This window comes from Taudactylus pleione, unplaced genomic scaffold, assembly GCF_031769625.1.
Source record: "Taudactylus pleione unplaced genomic scaffold, aTauple2 ptg000418l, whole genome shotgun sequence".
In the NCBI taxonomy this organism is placed as follows: Eukaryota; Metazoa; Chordata; class Amphibia; order Anura; family Myobatrachidae; genus Taudactylus; species Taudactylus pleione.
The window spans coordinates 1248971-1266130 of NW_028284820.1; the positions used below are offsets into that span (position 1 = coordinate 1248971).

The window sequence follows — 17160 nt, forward strand, 5'->3', positions numbered from 1 at the left end:
CAATAAATGGGGATGGGTACGGGATGCCGGCGCTTGGGATCTCGTTGGTCAGACTCCTGACGTTGGCATCCCGAAGAGGTCACAATGCCGACGCCTAACGGTAAGTACTCCTAATCTAACCCCTAACCCTACCCCTAACCCCCTAATCCTCCCTCCCCACAGCCTTAACCTAACCTACCACCTTAGTGCCTAAACCTAACCCTCCCTGCACCCTAAACCCAGCCCTGCCCCGCGCAGCCTTAACCTAACACTCCCCCTAGTGCTTAAACCCTAACCCTCCCCCTAACCCCAGTACTTACCTTCGGGATCCTGGCGGTCGGGATGCTGGCGTTGGTATTCTGATAAGTGTCAAGATTCCGGCATCAGCATTCTGACCGTATCCCGATAAATGAACCTGTACAGATCAGAGAAGAGTCTTACCTCCAATGACGTTCAGTGTTCTCCATACAGAGACCGGTGACCTCAGAGCTGGGTGCGCTACCTGTACCAATAGTTCTGCTCCGTTATCTTCAGCAATGCTGGGAGTTATATGAATAGAACATTGACAGCTGGAAGTACCAAGTCTGCTGGTCTTTATAACAGGAACCAATTCTAGCTGTAGGCGTCTCTCCGCGTGATTTGCAGCCCCATTAATCAGCCCCTGCTGCTCCCCTACTTCTATAACCACATGGCTGCCCCCAGTACTGTCATCTCTTGTCATGCGGGCTGGGGGAATGGGGTCTCGGGATCTCCAGGTGTGGATAACAATCATCTTCTCTCCTCGTCTCAGACATACAGAGATTTCAATGTCATTGGGCCTGAAGTTCATTATCTGACAGGTGAGGGTCGTCCTGGTCATGTCAATCATCTCCTCATTCCCTGCAATCTCGGAGAGACTGGGAGGGTCTGTGGGGGAAAATAAATATATGTATATACAGTGCTATTTTCAGCAGGAACAAGCAGGAACTCAGGGCCCGATTCAAACCCGCTCGCTAGATGCGTTTGCACGCAGCCGTCAGCTGCTAATGTATGCAAATCCCGCGATCGCACGGCAAAACATTAGTACGCCCACTATGTCTTAGCGTGCGACTGCGGTATGTATTTAGACGCCCACCATCCTGTCGTAAGACGCCCACTTGCTCTAAGTAATACACGTCATCTCTAGGAAGTGTATGCAACAATCGGAAACATCGAGTACCATCGGACCCATATGCAGCACTTGCGGTTGACCATACCCTACCACAAGTACTGCGAACGCTGACTACAGCCATGTGACGTGTACTATGACGCTGCGTTAATTATGCACGCCCCTGAAGCGGCGTTTTCACGCTCAGGCACGACTGCGTTCACACCACCACACTCCCATTTCCATCGACCTCCCCCTGTCACCGCCCACAAACGGCTCGTCCTGTCACTCATTCTAGTGAGGCTTCTATTTCCAGCGTGCGAATGCTTCCTGGTCACAGTGACTGGTTTGCGCACACGCACTGCGTCTTATACGTATGAACAAATTGCAAAGATCGGCCAGCTAAGTGCGAACGCAGCCTAGCGAGCGTGTCTGAGTCAGGCCCTCAGTTCCGGAACCTCTCATTAACTATGACGTAAAGTCCTAGGCCAAAATGTATTTTCAACATTCAATTTTTATTGAGCATAAAGAAGGAAAGGTATGGGGCGGGGTACAGAAAAAATAAAAATAAAAGGGGGGGGGATGAGAAAAATCAAAGAAAGGTACACAATCTAATAGAGATTGCGGGGTCTATTTATCAAGCAGTGAAAAGTGTGGAGTAAACCAGTGTAGAAGTTGCCCATAGCAACCAGTCAGCTCCTACCTATTATTTTATAGACTGTACTTGATAAATTCTACTTGAAAGCTGATTGGTTGCTATGGGCAACTTCTCCACTGGTTCACTTCCCCACACTTTTCACTGCTTGATAAATAGACCCCATAAACACATCAATAGCAGTGAGTAACCATATCACTGTCAATTTAAAGGTAGCATAAACAATAGTAAATAAATCTGTATACAGCAGGATACAAAATACAAAACAATACATGTGATGTATTGAGTAAACTGGTTCAAAGAAACTAACCAAATGATTAATAAAAAAGCATAGTGAAAGCACCACAACTAAGCTTTGGTTTTCGCTTCCCAATATTAACTCCAGCCAAACTATCTAATAAGAGGATTGTAAGCTGAAGAGGAATAGGACCCTCCTGCCGTCTCGAATTCACAATGTGATTGTACATCTTTTTCGATAGTGTCCAAACTGGGAATATTAGGGTATAAGGATGTGTCCCATAATATAACGATCATTAGTCGACAAGCCACCATGATATACAGTAAATTAAATATGGCTATTAATGGATGGGGTGAAATAGGAGCATTCAGTATCTTGGAAAGTAGAGCAAATACCGAAGACCATAAATTAGTAATATTTGCACATGACCAAAATATATGCACCAGGTAACCCACATTCACACAATTACGCCAACACAAGTTAGATTGGGATGGCCAAAGGCTGTGCATTAAGGGCCTGATTCAGAGCTGGACGCTATTTGCGCTCGCTCGTTCAGTAAAAAGGGGTGGCTATTCAAATGAACCGTTCGCTCTTTGCGGTCTGTTCACGCCTTTAGGTCTGAACGAGCGAACCAAACATGCGGTCGTTTTTTGGAACACTACGCCCCCTGGCCGCTCGCATCCTACGTCATGTCCGCTATTTATTAGATTAATCGAGTACATCGACCAGCGTATGAACTTCTCACTATTCTTGTGGTTGGTTTTTCCTACCGCAATCTTGCGAGCAGTTCTGACTATAAAATAACCCAGTGACGTGGTCGATGACGCTGCTGTATTAATTATGCACACCCATAAAACGCCCGTTTTGACCTTTAAGCACGCCTGCGTTCGGATCTCCACTCCCCGTTTTCAAGCACCTTCCCCTGTTATCACCCACATACGCCTCCTCCTGTCACTCAAAATAGCAGGCATTCGCTATTTAGCGAACAAACGATTTTCGGCCGCTCTGACTGGTTCGCGCATGCGTATTACGATCCGTACGCATGCGCAGTTGTGCGAACATCGCTCGGAACGAACGAGCGGCCGCTTACGAGCGGCTCTGAATCAGGCCCTAAGACCGGTGTGAAGTATATTTGGTGAATTGATTTATAAATTGTTCTGAATGGGAGATGCACTTGAAAAGACTAAAACAAGTTAGAAAAATGAAATGCCAATCTTCTTCTGACACTACGCAAGAAAGATCTGCCTCCCATTTCAATATGGATTTAAATGCCACCACGTAATACCCCCTCTACCCTCCGCCTTGAGAAATTGATCATTGGGAATTTGTAGATTCTCTGCACTGTATGTGGTGATCAAAATGTATTTTCCATAAGATAAGTTTTAAAGTCCCTTTTCAGTGTCTTCTTTTCTAAATACTATATTTATGTATATTTAATATATATAATTGTTTTTTATCGCTCTACCCCAGTAGCTCCACCCACAGTTCCTGAACCTATTTTTCCAGAAAAATAGCCCTGTATACATAATGCAGTAATGATGAGCATTCATAAAGCATCAGCATATCCTGCAGCCCTGTACAATAGGGGAGATTAGGGGGTAAATTTACTAAGATGGGAGTTCTATTAAGAAGTGATGTTGCCCATAGCAACCAATCAGATTCCAGGTATTATCTTCTAGAAGGTTCTAGATAAATGAGAAGTACAATCTGATTGGTTGCTATGGGCAACATCACTTCTTAAATAGAACTCCCATCTTAGTAAATTTACCCCTATAACTGTATAATGTGAGTTCTGCCCACACAATAGTTGCCCCTACTATGCGTTAGTGACAGGCTATCCGTCCACTTTAAGTTAAAATTTCCTGAAACACTTAAGGTGCCTACACACGGAACAAAGGCCCTCATTCAAAGCCGTACACTCTGAGCAGAGCGCACGCTCTGAATGAGGGCCGCCCTCCATAATTCTGGAGCGTCCTCCTGGACGCTCATATAGCTGTGGGTCACCACCCACAGCCTATACGAGCGTGCAGTTTGATGGCCGCGATGGTCGTGACCATCGCGACCATCGAAACTGCGAGCCGGAGCCTGCGGTTGAGGTTTTCAACCGCAAGGCCCGGAGTGATTTTGGCTCTATCAGAGCCAAAATCACTCCCACTGACATCACTAGTGATGTCAGTGGGCCGGCTTCTGACGGTAGGCGTTCCCTTGGGAACGCCCCCGTCAGGGAGGCACGCCCCCGGCACGCCCACCAAAGGGGGCGTGCTGTCAATCAACATCGACAGCACGCCCCCTTTGATCAGACACAACGAGCGAAGGAAAGTCCTTCGCTCGTCGCGTCTCGCGCATGCGCACGACGGAGCTCCCTCCGTCGTGCGCATGCTCAGTGCACACCATCGACCCACTTGCGAGCGGACAGCCGCTCGCGAGTGGGTCTGAATCAGGCCCAATGTACTCACAAAGCGATATCGTGAACGATTTCCTTTGAACTCTCCAAGGACACAATGTGCAGGAAAAACTGCACAATGTGACACAAGATCTATCGTGCACGATCTAACAATTTGCATATCATTAGATCGTGCGTGATAGCAGACAGATGCATGCATGAATAAGGCAGATCATTGGTGTTAAAAAAAATTAATTGTGGTTCTCCAAGTACCAGCATGCGGAGGAGGCTTGCTGGGACCTGTATCTCTACTGCAAAAGATAATATTTTTACTTCTATCAATTTCACTACACTTTACACTATCAACCCGGCACCCACTGGTCTATCAGCCTAGGCCTGGGGTGCCCTGGAGACGGGGACCCCTTCATTGGGGGGTCCCAAACTCCCCCGGCCTGGGCTGACTAGCGGTCAGAGGTAATGCTTTGGCTGGGGGACACGGGGAAAGGGTTCCCCTGGCTGTGGCCTTAGTCCCCCGTTAGAAAGAGCTTGGTGCTGGTTATGTATAATACAGGGGACCGCTACGCATTTTGTCCCCTGGATTTCCAAAACCAGGACCAGCTCAGCTGAGCCCAGTGCTGGTTGTGCTAAATACAGGGGACCCCTATGTCTTTTGTCCCCTGTATTTTCACAACCAGTACTGGGTCTCCAAAGCCCGGGGCTGGTTGTGCTTTGGGGGGGAAAACCACACTGTTTTTTAATTTTATTTTTATACTTGTATTAATATTTTTTTAACACAGATGCATAGATGGATCTCACTGATTCATCCATGCATCTGTGTCTTTTATCACAGCTGCTTGCAGCATGGATCGCACTGATCCGTGCCTGCATCTGTGTCTTGATGCATGCATCCCGAATTACCTTGATCCATGCATATAGCAGCATGCGGATCCAATCGACATATCGTTCAGGCATAAACACTGAACGATATGCTGCCGGATCATGGACACTCATATTATGCCCGATCTGTCATTCCGATTCGCCGTAAACAATGTAGACAGAGTATAATAAACATAATGTGGTTCTTACCTTTCTTAAACCTTTTAAAGCAAAGAAAAACCGCAAAAATCACAAGTAACGTAGAGAGAAGTGTCCCAATCACAGCTCCAGCAACTGCACCAGTGTTATCTTCTTGCTCTGCAATCACATAGAACACAATAAGCACTTGGAAATAAGAGAATGTTACAAACATAAAATATGATCTCAAGCATTACTAGGGTTTAAATCCATGAATTGTTCTCTATAAATGCCGAAGCCCTACAAACACTATTTACAATAAATGAGAAACTCAACAGAGGTTGTGACTGGTGGGTTTACTCTGTCACCCAGTACAGGGGGTTACTATACCAGTGACCTGAGAGGGCTTACATGGACACCCATGGTGTATAGGGATTCCCTCTTACCATCAGTGACTGCTTGTCACTGACTCCTGTTGCTACCACCCCCCTGTACCGGTATCTGGAATAGCTTACTTTTGGGTATGTGTGTGGTCATACTGCTGCAGCAACTCCTTGGTGGTGATGGCTAATTCCCCTTTGGCCACTTACTTTGAACCAGTCCTACTGTTGTAGCGAGTAGAGCATGAGCTCAGAGATTTTAGGCTCATACTCAAGACAGCTAAAGAACAGATAAGTGTTTGGTGCTTATCTGGTAGTCACAGGATACAAGCAGACACAGGTGTCTTGGAAGCAAGTAAATGTTTAATACCTCCAATAAGATGTACTTTCTGAAAAGGATATATTCATATTCCCAGCTGAAGGTACCAAGAATATACTGCACACAGATGTTCTTAGAAGTTCAGATGATACACCCTTTGGGGACTTGCAGAGACTATTTTTATTCTGTTCAGGCCTACAGTACAGCACAGGGTAATCCAGACCCTGTGTCTTAAACCAATCCACGTGGTTGCATACATTGTGCATGTACATCCATTTGGAGGCTTTCCACTCTTTAATACAGTGTATCCGGGGTCAGGGTTGCGTGTTCCTCTCCATGTCCATGAATAGTAAAGAAGAAGAAGCTGAGATAAGTTTAACGTCTCCCTGGCATATGAAAGTCTACGTAGGGGATCTAATATTGAGAGCACCCAGAAAAATGAACGTCCAGGAGATCTGCTCCAGGGTCTGGCTGCTTCCACTCGTGGAAAAAGAGCTCCAGAGGATGGACAGCCAAACCTGGGGCAGCAGTCTTCATGCTACTGGAGTCTTCTGGGCCCCGGTGTTCCCATCATTCAAACTCAGGAGGAGCCATTTCTAGACACTCCAGCAGCTGCTCTGTTGCAGATGCCAGCTGGGGTTACTTCTGGGTTGGCACTCTCGTTTCCAAAGACTATGACCAGGGCAACAGATAGCCCCAGAGGGCTCCAGATCCCCCAATACCACCATGAATAAAGGTATAGATCATTTATGTAAACACATATACATTTATAAAATACAGGTGACACACTGTGCACAGTGCAGAGAATTTGGGTTTTTCTCACCATGACACATAGTGCTTTGCAGTCAGTAGTGCAAATAAGGCAAGACAGGGAGGTATGGAGTACCATTAAAAAATTAGTAGCCGGTATGCCGTACCGCATGATCACCATATCGCTGCCATCAACTACACGCTGGCCTGTGAGTGACCGGGAAAGATGGACCCGTGAGTGACTGGGGGAAGGCACAGCAGCTCCCGAGTGCTGGGCATGCTATGGAGTGCCGGGAAGCAGGGGCCTTCTGCATGGTCGTATCCAACATAAATCATCAGCTGAACATGCCGATCAATCTGTCGATAACGGCATATTGGCCATGTTCAGGGATGATGGAGGGTGTCTACACTGAACGACTAATCGTTCAGTGTAGGCACTGCATGGGGATGGGGAACGACGGTACGATTACGATGTCGTAATCGTACTGTCGTTCCGCTATCTATTAGTGGATACGCACCTCTACACTGAACGATTAGTCGTTCAGTGTAGGCACCCTCCATCATCCCTGAACATGGCCAATCTGTCGTTATCGGCAGATTGACTGGCATGTTCAGCTAATAATTGATGTCGGAAACGACCAGCGGGAGCGCGCACAGGGCTGGCAATAGAAATCTTGGGCCCCGGTACACTTATACCTCTGGGGCCCCCCTGACCAAGCAACTTTTCCTCTGTCAAATACAATTATCCCCAAAACACAATTAAGATATATAGGGGACTATTCATCAACACTAAAATAACGTTTTTAAGGACATTTTCCTTAAATAACGTTATTTTGGTATTCATGAACAGACTTAACACAGGAGATATCACAGATATCTCCTTGCTAAGTTCCCCTGCGTTAATTTCCACACTCCCCATACATTAGTACATTAGTATGGGGATGTGGAAATTGTGGTATTCATCAAATTCTGAAAATTATCAATTTTCGGAATTTGATGCAGTTACTATTCGCCACTGTGAGGTGTCGAATAGCAGAATCGACTTACCTGTATCCGCGTGTGCAGGTCCCCCGACGAGTCCCTCCGGCGCTCTGCTCCGTCCTCAGGCTCCGGAGGCTGGTCTGTCATGTGTGCTCCCCAGCAGAGCACAAGAAAGTTTAGAAAAAAAAAAAAAAGTTTTTTTTTTTTCTAATCTGTCATGTGGTCTGCTGGGAAACCACATGACAGACCAGCAGGACGGAGCCGGAGGCTGCTGCGCGGACAGGTAAGTCGGGGAGGGGAGGTGAGCGGGGGGGGGGGTGGGGGGGTACACAAACTTAACGCATCTGTAGGCAGTGCTGCGCATGCGCTGGTGTTACAGATGTAACAGCGCATGCGCAGCACTGTTTCCAGATGCGATAAGGTAGTGTAGGCAGGGGAAAGTATCTATTTCCCGAAAAGCTGTCATCGCAAAAATGACAGCTTTTCGGAATTGATACTTATGGAGAGGTGGAATGATGAATTCCACCTATAATTAGGTAGAACTCCATGAGAGTTCTAAAGCTAATTATCTCTAGAGAATTTTTAGGTTTAATGAATAGGCCCCATAGATACATAATCTATCAGCCACCTTGGGGGGGGGGGTGTTTAAGAGAGAGAGAGTGTGTGTGTATATATATATATATATATATATATATATATGTGTATATTCTAAAAGCAGAGCAGAAAATATATCATTTTATTTTTTAAATATATACAGGTGTTAAATTACATACTAGGTTCTTATGCACTTTTCAGAACAGGAAGGGAAGGTAAATGTTTACAAGGATTATTTGCACACAGTGTTGGAGAGCACAGACTTGTTATGCATGTCATTTTTAGGTCACACAGATGTCACAAGATAGGTATACAGATATTATAATCTTACACCAGTGGGCAACATGGCAGGGGGAGAAGGTTAAACCTGATCACTGCATCATAAATTATAACTGTTGCACAAACAAGTTGTATCTAAATAAACTTTCAAACAGCTGCAAATGCAATAAACAAAATACTGACAACAGTGATAAATGGTTCTCCTGTAATCTACTATTCTGTATTGATCAAACAAGTGTGCACTTACAATAGCAAATTAGACACTAATATGCAACTTATAAAATCTTATAGGTGCCCCCACCCATACAGGACCCCCACATTTTACAAAGGAAAAGCAGAGTGTTCAGATGCATTGAGAGAGAGAGAGAGAGAGAGAGAGAGAGAGAGAGAGAGAGAGAGAAAGTGAGAGAGAAAGAGAGAGAGAGAGAGAGAGAGAGAGAGAGACTGTGACTCGTAGCTTGTTGAAGCTGGACGGAGGTGTGCAGCCCGCGCTTCTCATCAGGCTGTCTGCTCCTCTGAGGTGGACCTCGGCTGCTGAGAGGAAGGAGCGGCAAAGGACCCAGCGGACAGGTGCCCGGGAAGAGAGGACGGGTAGCTGCAACTTGACAGTGTTTTAATTTTGGCCACTTGCGCTCCTCGCCCATCAGTTTATAAATTACAAACAGACCCCACAGACCCATTTTTCCCCTCCGAACTTCGGGGTCCTCTGAGCCTCGGGGTCCGGGTGAGGTGTACCCTTAGTCCCCCCCTGTCGCCGGGCCTGAGCGCGCATCGCTGGTCATTTCCGACATTGTAGTGCACGATTTGTGCACGATTAATGAGCGATTGCACGATTACGATGTCGTAATCGGGCAATCGCTCATTAATATCTGCTAGTGGATACGTGGCTTTACTGTGCTGGACTTTAACCCTTCTGATGCCACAGTCGGAAGTATGTGCATGCGGTGTGGCTCCTGGGACCCGGCCACCAGGGTCATTTTGGAAGAACCCCCGATACAGACTAAAATTTGTCTTTGTTTCAGTTATGTCTAGATGGTCAGCGCAAAATAGGGTTCACACTTAATACAGTACTCTCCACTCTGCGGAGACAGCTCTGGAAAATAAAAGTGCACCTAGATGTGTAGAGAGGAGAACAAATCTCCAGAGGCGCAAGGGGCAGTTTTATCTCATTAACTTAATAAAGCTCTGCAAAAGTACATAATATTTCTGTATGTTATCTCCCCTATCCCTCCTTCCCGGGGTATTATTAAAATCTTCACAATCTTGTATAGTGAACCCTTATTGTAAACCTAGAGGCGCTTGCACAAATTGAGCCGCAGATCAGTTACAAAGCTGCTTTTGCACGGACAGGCGCAGTATTTGAATTAATAAATGATTGAAGCTTGATGACAAGAGCACCCAGGTCCTCTCTTCATATGTCCTGCACGGAAGTGTTCAGACAAGGGTTCCAATACCTGAATGTCATTTCCAAAGAGTGTTTGCTACTAAGCACATCATACAATTAAGACCTGGAGAAGGGCCATGGGGCTGGGATATGACAGGGGCAAGGCCAGGAGCAGTTTCTATTCAAAGTAAGGAATCAGTGCTTCAGAACTGACCACAGGCTGCTGTTGTATTATTAATATAGTAATCAGTATTCAGACCTGTCATATCTGAGGTCGCTAGTTATCAAGCATGGCCTTTCAGGGTTTTTCTTCCCTGTCTCTCATCACTGTCTCACTCCCACCCCTTTCCCCAGGTTCCGGATTAAAGGTTGAGAGTAAAAAGGTCAACAAGAAATAGGTCGACACCAGATGGTCGACAGTCAATATGTCAACGGGGACAATAGGTCGACATGTACAAAATGTCGACACACAAAAGGTATACATGGGTTTAGGTCGACAGTTACAAAAGGTTAAAATGGGAATTGTCGACACAAAAATGGTAAACACTTGTTTTTTGTCTGTTTTTTAGGGTTAGGGTTAGACACTAGGAGGGATGGTTAGGGTGAACAGTAGGGGGTAAATTTACTAAGAATCGAGTTTGGTCGAGTTGTGTTTTTTTTTAAACTCTATTTGCATCGCCAAATCTCGAGTGAGTTTTTTTTTTTTTTGTTTTGCAAATTTACTAAGAAGTGAGTTTAGCTGAAAGCGAGTTAGCCGATGGTGAAGCAAATCGAGATTTCTCAACCGAGTTGCAAGTGAAGATGAGATTGCTCACCCGCGATTGCAGTATTTTCTCTCTGCAAATCTTTCCTGAGCTAGCAGCCTGCACATATCAGTGAGATATGTGCTGGCTGCTTGTGTGTTAGACCTGTAAAAAAAGGGTTAAATTTTATTTTAAAAAATGACGTGAGGTCCCCACCAAAAAGGCTAACCAGCCCCGGACTTGTCAGCCTGTCCTGGTTCTTAAAATTACAGTGAAATGTGTGGGGTTCCACTGTAAATTAAGAACCAGCACCAGGCAGCAGGGCCAGAGCTGGTTTCAAATATATGGATAAAATTTTTGCATGAGGTTCACCATATATTTAAAACCAGCTTTGGACCCTTCCTAGCGGGGGACTGATGGCACAGCCAGGGGAGCCCTTTCACCGGACCCCCCAGCTGCAGCATCAGCCCTGATGCTAATCAGCCCAGGTCAGGGATCCCTGGGGAGTTGGGGACACCTCCAATAAAGGGGTCCCCCTCTCCAGGGCACCCCTGGCCTAGGCTGATAGGCTGGGACCCACGTGGAGTAGCTGCTCATTGGCTAAGTCCACGTAGGTCCCAGGCAATGAGCCGCCCCTAATGGAATCCGCCGCTGATTGGCTGGCGGCCCGGCAATAATGATAGCTCAAGCCCTAAGCTCTCATTAGCGTTACTGTATCAACATGCTTATGCGGGGCCCTCTTTGGATTACTGCAGAGAACATCGTGGGACAAAAGGTGAGTATTGAATCTTTCTTTACAGGTACTTCACGTTGAGAAGGGGACGTGAACATCTGGGAGCAGGTGAGCATGTATGTGTATGTACAGTATGTATGTAATAAAATGTTATTTTCATGGTGTGTGTTGTGTTTTTTTACACATTTCTTTACAGGTGAACTACACATACCATTGAGCCCTTAATGCCTCGCATGCTGGTACTTGTGGTTCTCCAAGTACCAGCATGCGGGGGAGGCTTGCTGGGACCTGTAGTTCCACTGTATATGTGAAATATTCTAATATTTACACGAAACACCTGCACTATCAACCCGCCACCCACCATCCAGGGGTGGCGGGGATAGCCCCAGGCTATCAGCCTAGGCCAGGGGTGCCCTGGAGAGGGGGACCCCTTTATTGGAGGGGTCCCCAACTCCCCAGGTATCCCTGGCCTGGGCTGACTAGCGGTCAGGGCTGATGCTGCAGCTGGGGGGCCCGGTGAAAGGGCTCCCCTGGCTGTGGCATCAGTCCCCCGCTAGAAAGGGTCCAAAGCTGGTTTTAAATATATGGTGAACCTCATGCAAAAATATTATCCATATATTTAAAACCAGCTCTGGCCCTGCTGCCTGGTGCTGGTTCTTAATTTACAGTGGAACCCCACACATTTTTTTCACTGTCATTTTAAGAACCAGGACAGGCTGACAAGTCCGGGGCTGGATAGTCTATTTTTGGGGGATCTCACGTCATTTTTTTTACAATAATTTAAAAACATTTAACAAGTTAAAAAAAAAAAAAAAAAGATTTGAGTATGTTTCAGCCAAACTCACAGATCTGGAGGTGAGTGTTTAAAACGTCAATTTGGCAGTGAGTTTGCAGGCATCTCACCCGAGATTCACAACTCGATTCTTGGTAAATTTGCGAGATTTATTTTTTAGGTGAAGAGTACTTCAGACTTTGGCCGATGGTGATAAGATTCGAGTTTGCTAGCTTGCCCGGGTTTTGCGAGTGAGATGAGAGCAATCTCTCTGTAACTCACCTGACTTTGCCTTTAGTAAATTTGCGAGTTCAAAAACATGCCTAAACTCACCCGAGATTGTCATCTCGACCAAACTCGATTCTTAGTAAATTTACCCCTAGAATTAGAAAAGAAAACATATCGACCATACCCACGTCAACCTTTTGTCAATGTAAACTTTTGTACCTGTTGACCTTTTGCCCATGTCGACCTATTGCAGTGGACAATTTGGTGTCGACCTATACACTGTCGATCTAATGAACCACACCCTTTCCTCCTTCCTCCCCGTCTTTCATTTTAGTCACCCTCAATCCCTGTCTCCGTTTATCCCTTCTCTGCCCCACCCTTTCTCCTCTCCCTCTCTCATCTCTATCCCAGGACTGTTCCCCCCTGTCAGCAGCTGCAGGGGGGTGGATTGCTGGCTACAGGTGCTGACATGAAGGAACAGACCTGTCCTAACAGTTTGGGGTTGGGGACAGAGATGCAGATGTGATCGTAACTACTAAGACGTTTAGTAATCAAAAGACAACATGCACTGCACAGGGGTACACTCATAGTCCATCCCATCTCCCACTCAGATACTCAGGTATAATCCCCCACTTAGGTAACACCCTCGTTCCTCACTGTTATTCATGGTGGAGGGGAGTAGGTATGACATGAAAATGAGAGTTATGGTAAAACTTACGTTTGTTAACGCTCTTTCTTCGAAGTCCATAGGTTCCACAGGGAGACCTTGGGGTGTAGGTGGTGGATGAGGACACTGGGCACCAAGCAGTTAAAGCTTTAGCTCCCAGGATGCATCGGTCCATCCCCCTATACCCCGCCCCCGAGCCACCTCAGTTCGTGACAAGCCAAAGGCCGGAGAAGAGAGAAAGAAGACTGGTACACACAAGAATCGCACTCTCACGGAGAAGGGAAACCGGTGACCAGAAACATAGCCCATATGCAGAGGCGTCACTAGGGTTGGTGTCACCCGGTGCTAGAACTCATGGTGACACCCCCCCCCTCCACCTAAAAAAAATAAAAGTCTATATATCAGAAAAAAACGCACACGAGCCTGGCTCAAATTTTCATTGGGTGCTGACGTCACATAAGGATTCAATAGACATAGATATCATACAAAAAATGTAGGTTAGAGTACAGCACACCACCATAAGTTGCAAAAATGATATATTTAAATGTCCATAATAAAGTGCATTAGCATATTTAGCAGCAAATGTATACAGAACGTATTTGTAAATAGGTGTGTTACTTATCGAGTATAACAAAGCAGCCATATCAGTCAAAGCAGCCATTTGCTACATTCACTGATATGGCTGGGGGAGGGGCGATAGCCGCCCAAAAGTGACTATTATCTGGCTACCAGGTCACCATCATATCATGCCGACGGATATCGACCAAGACAGTTGACATGGCTGCTTTGTTATACTCGATAAGTAACACGCCTATTTACAAATACGTTCTGTATAAATTTGCTGCTAAATATGCTAATGCACCTTATTATGGACATTTAAATACAGTATATATTTTTTGCAACTTATGGTGGTGTGCTGGTCTGTATCTTACATTTTTTGTATTATATATATATATATATATATTAGGGATGAGCGGGTTCGGTTCCCTGAGAACCGAACCCACCCGAACTTCGGGGATCCGGGGCGATCCGAGCCCAAGCTCGGATCTCCCTGTCTGCCCCGGATCCCTCTCCCGAGGCAAAACCTCGAGATCTGCTGTCGGATCTCGAGGTTTTGCCTCGAGCGGCCATTTTAAAAAAAATGCCTTTGCCTTTAATGGGCAAAGTGCTGATTGGCTGACAGAGCCGTCTGTCACGGCTCTCAGCCAATCAGCATTATGGTGCTCATTTGCATGTAGCACGGACTCGTGAGATCCGTGCTACATGCATCTGTGTGATTGACAGTGACACAGAGCACAGATGGGTCAGTGAGACCCGTCTGTGCTGCTGTGTATTTCAATGACACAGATGCACGCACGGACCAGGAGATCCGTGCTACTTGCATCTGTGTCATTGACACAGAGCACTAACGGGTCCGTGAGACCCGTCTGTGCTGCTGTGGTAAAAAAAAAAAAAAAAAACCTGTGTAAAAAGAGAAAAAGATGACCTCTCTCAGCCAATGAACGCTTAGCAGCGGGGTTTCCATGGTGATACCCCGCCGCTAAGCTCTCATTCGGGAAGTACCGTTCTATAGAACGGTACTAAGTTCGTGGATCGCGTTTTCGTTTTTTTTTTTTGCCAAGTCCGGGGATGCCTACTTTGGAACGAAGAGGACAGAACCTCGCATAGGAGATGGTGAGTATGTTTTTTTTCACAGGTCCCCTAGGGATACTTTACCGGACAAGTGGACCGATGCTACAGGTTACATAGGTGAGTATGTGTACATGTGTGTGTGTGTGTGTGTATGTATGTTTAATAAACTTATACTGTCACGGTGTGTGTGTCCTGTGTTTTTTTAAACATTTTTTTTACAGGTGAACTACAGGTACTAGTGGGCCCTTAATGCCCTGCATGCTGGTACTTGTGGTTCTCCAAGTACCAGCATGCGGGGCAGGCTAGCTGGGACTTGCAGTTCTACTTGTAAAGACAATGTTTGATATTCTTTATTTACACCACACCACACAATCAACCCGCCACCCACCGCCACCAGGGGTGGCGGGGATAGCCCCGGGCTATCAGCCTGGGCCTGGGGTGCCCTGGAGAGGGTGACCCCTTTATTGGGGGGGTCCCCAGCTCTCCAGGGATCCCCGGCCTGGGCTGACTAGCGGTCAGGGTTGATGCTGCGGCTGGGGGGCCCGGTGAAAGGGCTCCCCTGGCTGTGGCATCAGCCCCCCGCTAGAAAAAGTCCAGTGCTGGTTCTGGAACATACAGGGGAACCCTACTCATTTTTTGTCCCCTATATTTCCAGAACCAGGACCGGATCAGAGCCCAGAGCTGGTTGCGCAGAATACAGGGGACCCCTACGTCGTTTGTCCCCCGTATTTTGGCAACCAGCGCTGGTTCTGACTAGCCCGGTGCTGGTTGTGCTTAAGTACAGGGGACCCCTACGTCGTTTGTCCCCTGTATTTAAGCACACCCAGCACTGGGTTACTAATGCCCGGGGCTGGTTGCTCTTTTTTGGGGGGGTGCACGCCATTTTTTTCTTTTTTTACACAGGTTTTTTTTTTTTTTTTTACCACAGCAGCACAGACGGGTCTCACGGACCTGTCATTGCTCTGTGCCAATCACACAGATGCATGTAGCACGGATCTCCCGGGTTCGTGCTACATGCAAATGGGCACCATAACGCTGATTGGCTTCCTGTCTGCCACTGCAGTGCCACTCCTAGATGGGCCACGTGTTTGTGCCGCCCCCTTGTGTCGCTTAGCATAGTCATCCAGCTTCCTCGGTACAACCTTTTGGCCTAAAAACAATATTGTGAGGTGTGAGGTGTTCAGAATAGAGTGGAAATGAGTGGAAATTAATGTTATTGGGGTTATTAATAGCGTAGGAACAAAAAAAGGCCCATTTATGTGATTTTAGCGTTTTTTTTTTATTTTTTAAGAAAAAATCCAGATCCAAAACACAAAACCCAGAACCCAAAACACGGAAGGGTGGTTTTGGCAAAACCAATCCAGATCCAAAACACGAAGAAAGATCCAGATCCAAAACCAAAACACAAAACACGAAAAGTGTCCGGTGCACACCCCTAATATATATATATATATACACACATACATACATACATACACACACACACAGCAGCGGAGGGTGCAGCATTCCATAGTCTTACAGAAAACACAACTCTGGCATAAAATTTTTAACGTTTCAGTGCTTGTTTAATCAGGCACTGTCATCAGCCTAATTAACACAAAACAACTCTCACCTTAAATAGAAAACTACAATTCACCATGTGTATGCTGTGACATCATCACGCCCTTATACTTTACCATCAGTAGCGAACCTTATGCAGTGCCCCAGTACTGCCCCTTATTCAGTGCGCCCAGTAATGCCCCTAATGAAGTGCCCCAGTAATGCCACTTATGTGGTGCCCCTTATACAGTATCCCCAGTAGTGTGTCTTATACAGTGCCCCTTATACAGTACCCCCAGAAGTGCGCCTTATTCAGTGCCCCCAGTAGCGCCTCTTATGCAGTGCCCCAGCAATGCCCCTTAAGTTGTGCCCCCATTAGTGCCCCTTATACAGTGCCCCCAGTAGTACGCCTTATACAATCAGTGCCCCCAGTATCGCCTCTTATGCAGTGCCCCAGCAATGCCCCTTAAGCTGTGCCCCCAGTAGTGCCCTTATAAAGTGCCCCCAGTATTGCCTCTTATGCAGTGCCCCCAGCAATGGCCCTTAAGCTGTGCCGCCAGTAGCGCCTCTCATGCAGTGCCCAAGCAATGCCCCTTAAGCTTTGCCCCCAGTAGTGCCCTTATACAGTGCCCCCAGCATTGCATCTCTTATGCAGTGCCCCCAGCAATGCCCCTTAAGCTGTGCCCCCAGTAGCGCCCCTTATGCAGTGGTACCAGTATTGCCTCCCTTATGCAGTTCCCCAGCAATGCCCCTTAAGCTGTGCC

The 17160-nt window shown here is 46.6% G+C and overlaps 1 protein-coding gene across 1 annotated transcript in view; it reads right to left on the minus strand.

Moving 5' to 3' along the window:
- LOC148506240 (hemicentin-1-like) overlaps window positions 1–17160 on the minus strand; it is an 89739-nt gene that overhangs the window by 36367 nt on the left and 36212 nt on the right. The window contains exons 4-5 of the mRNA XM_088447092.1: window positions 5468–5575; window positions 421–885 (exon numbers count right to left, since the gene is read on the minus strand). Coding sequence (XP_088303218.1) covers window positions 421–885; window positions 5468–5575 — 573 coding nt within the window. The remainder of the gene's footprint in view (window positions 1–420; window positions 886–5467; window positions 5576–17160) is intronic.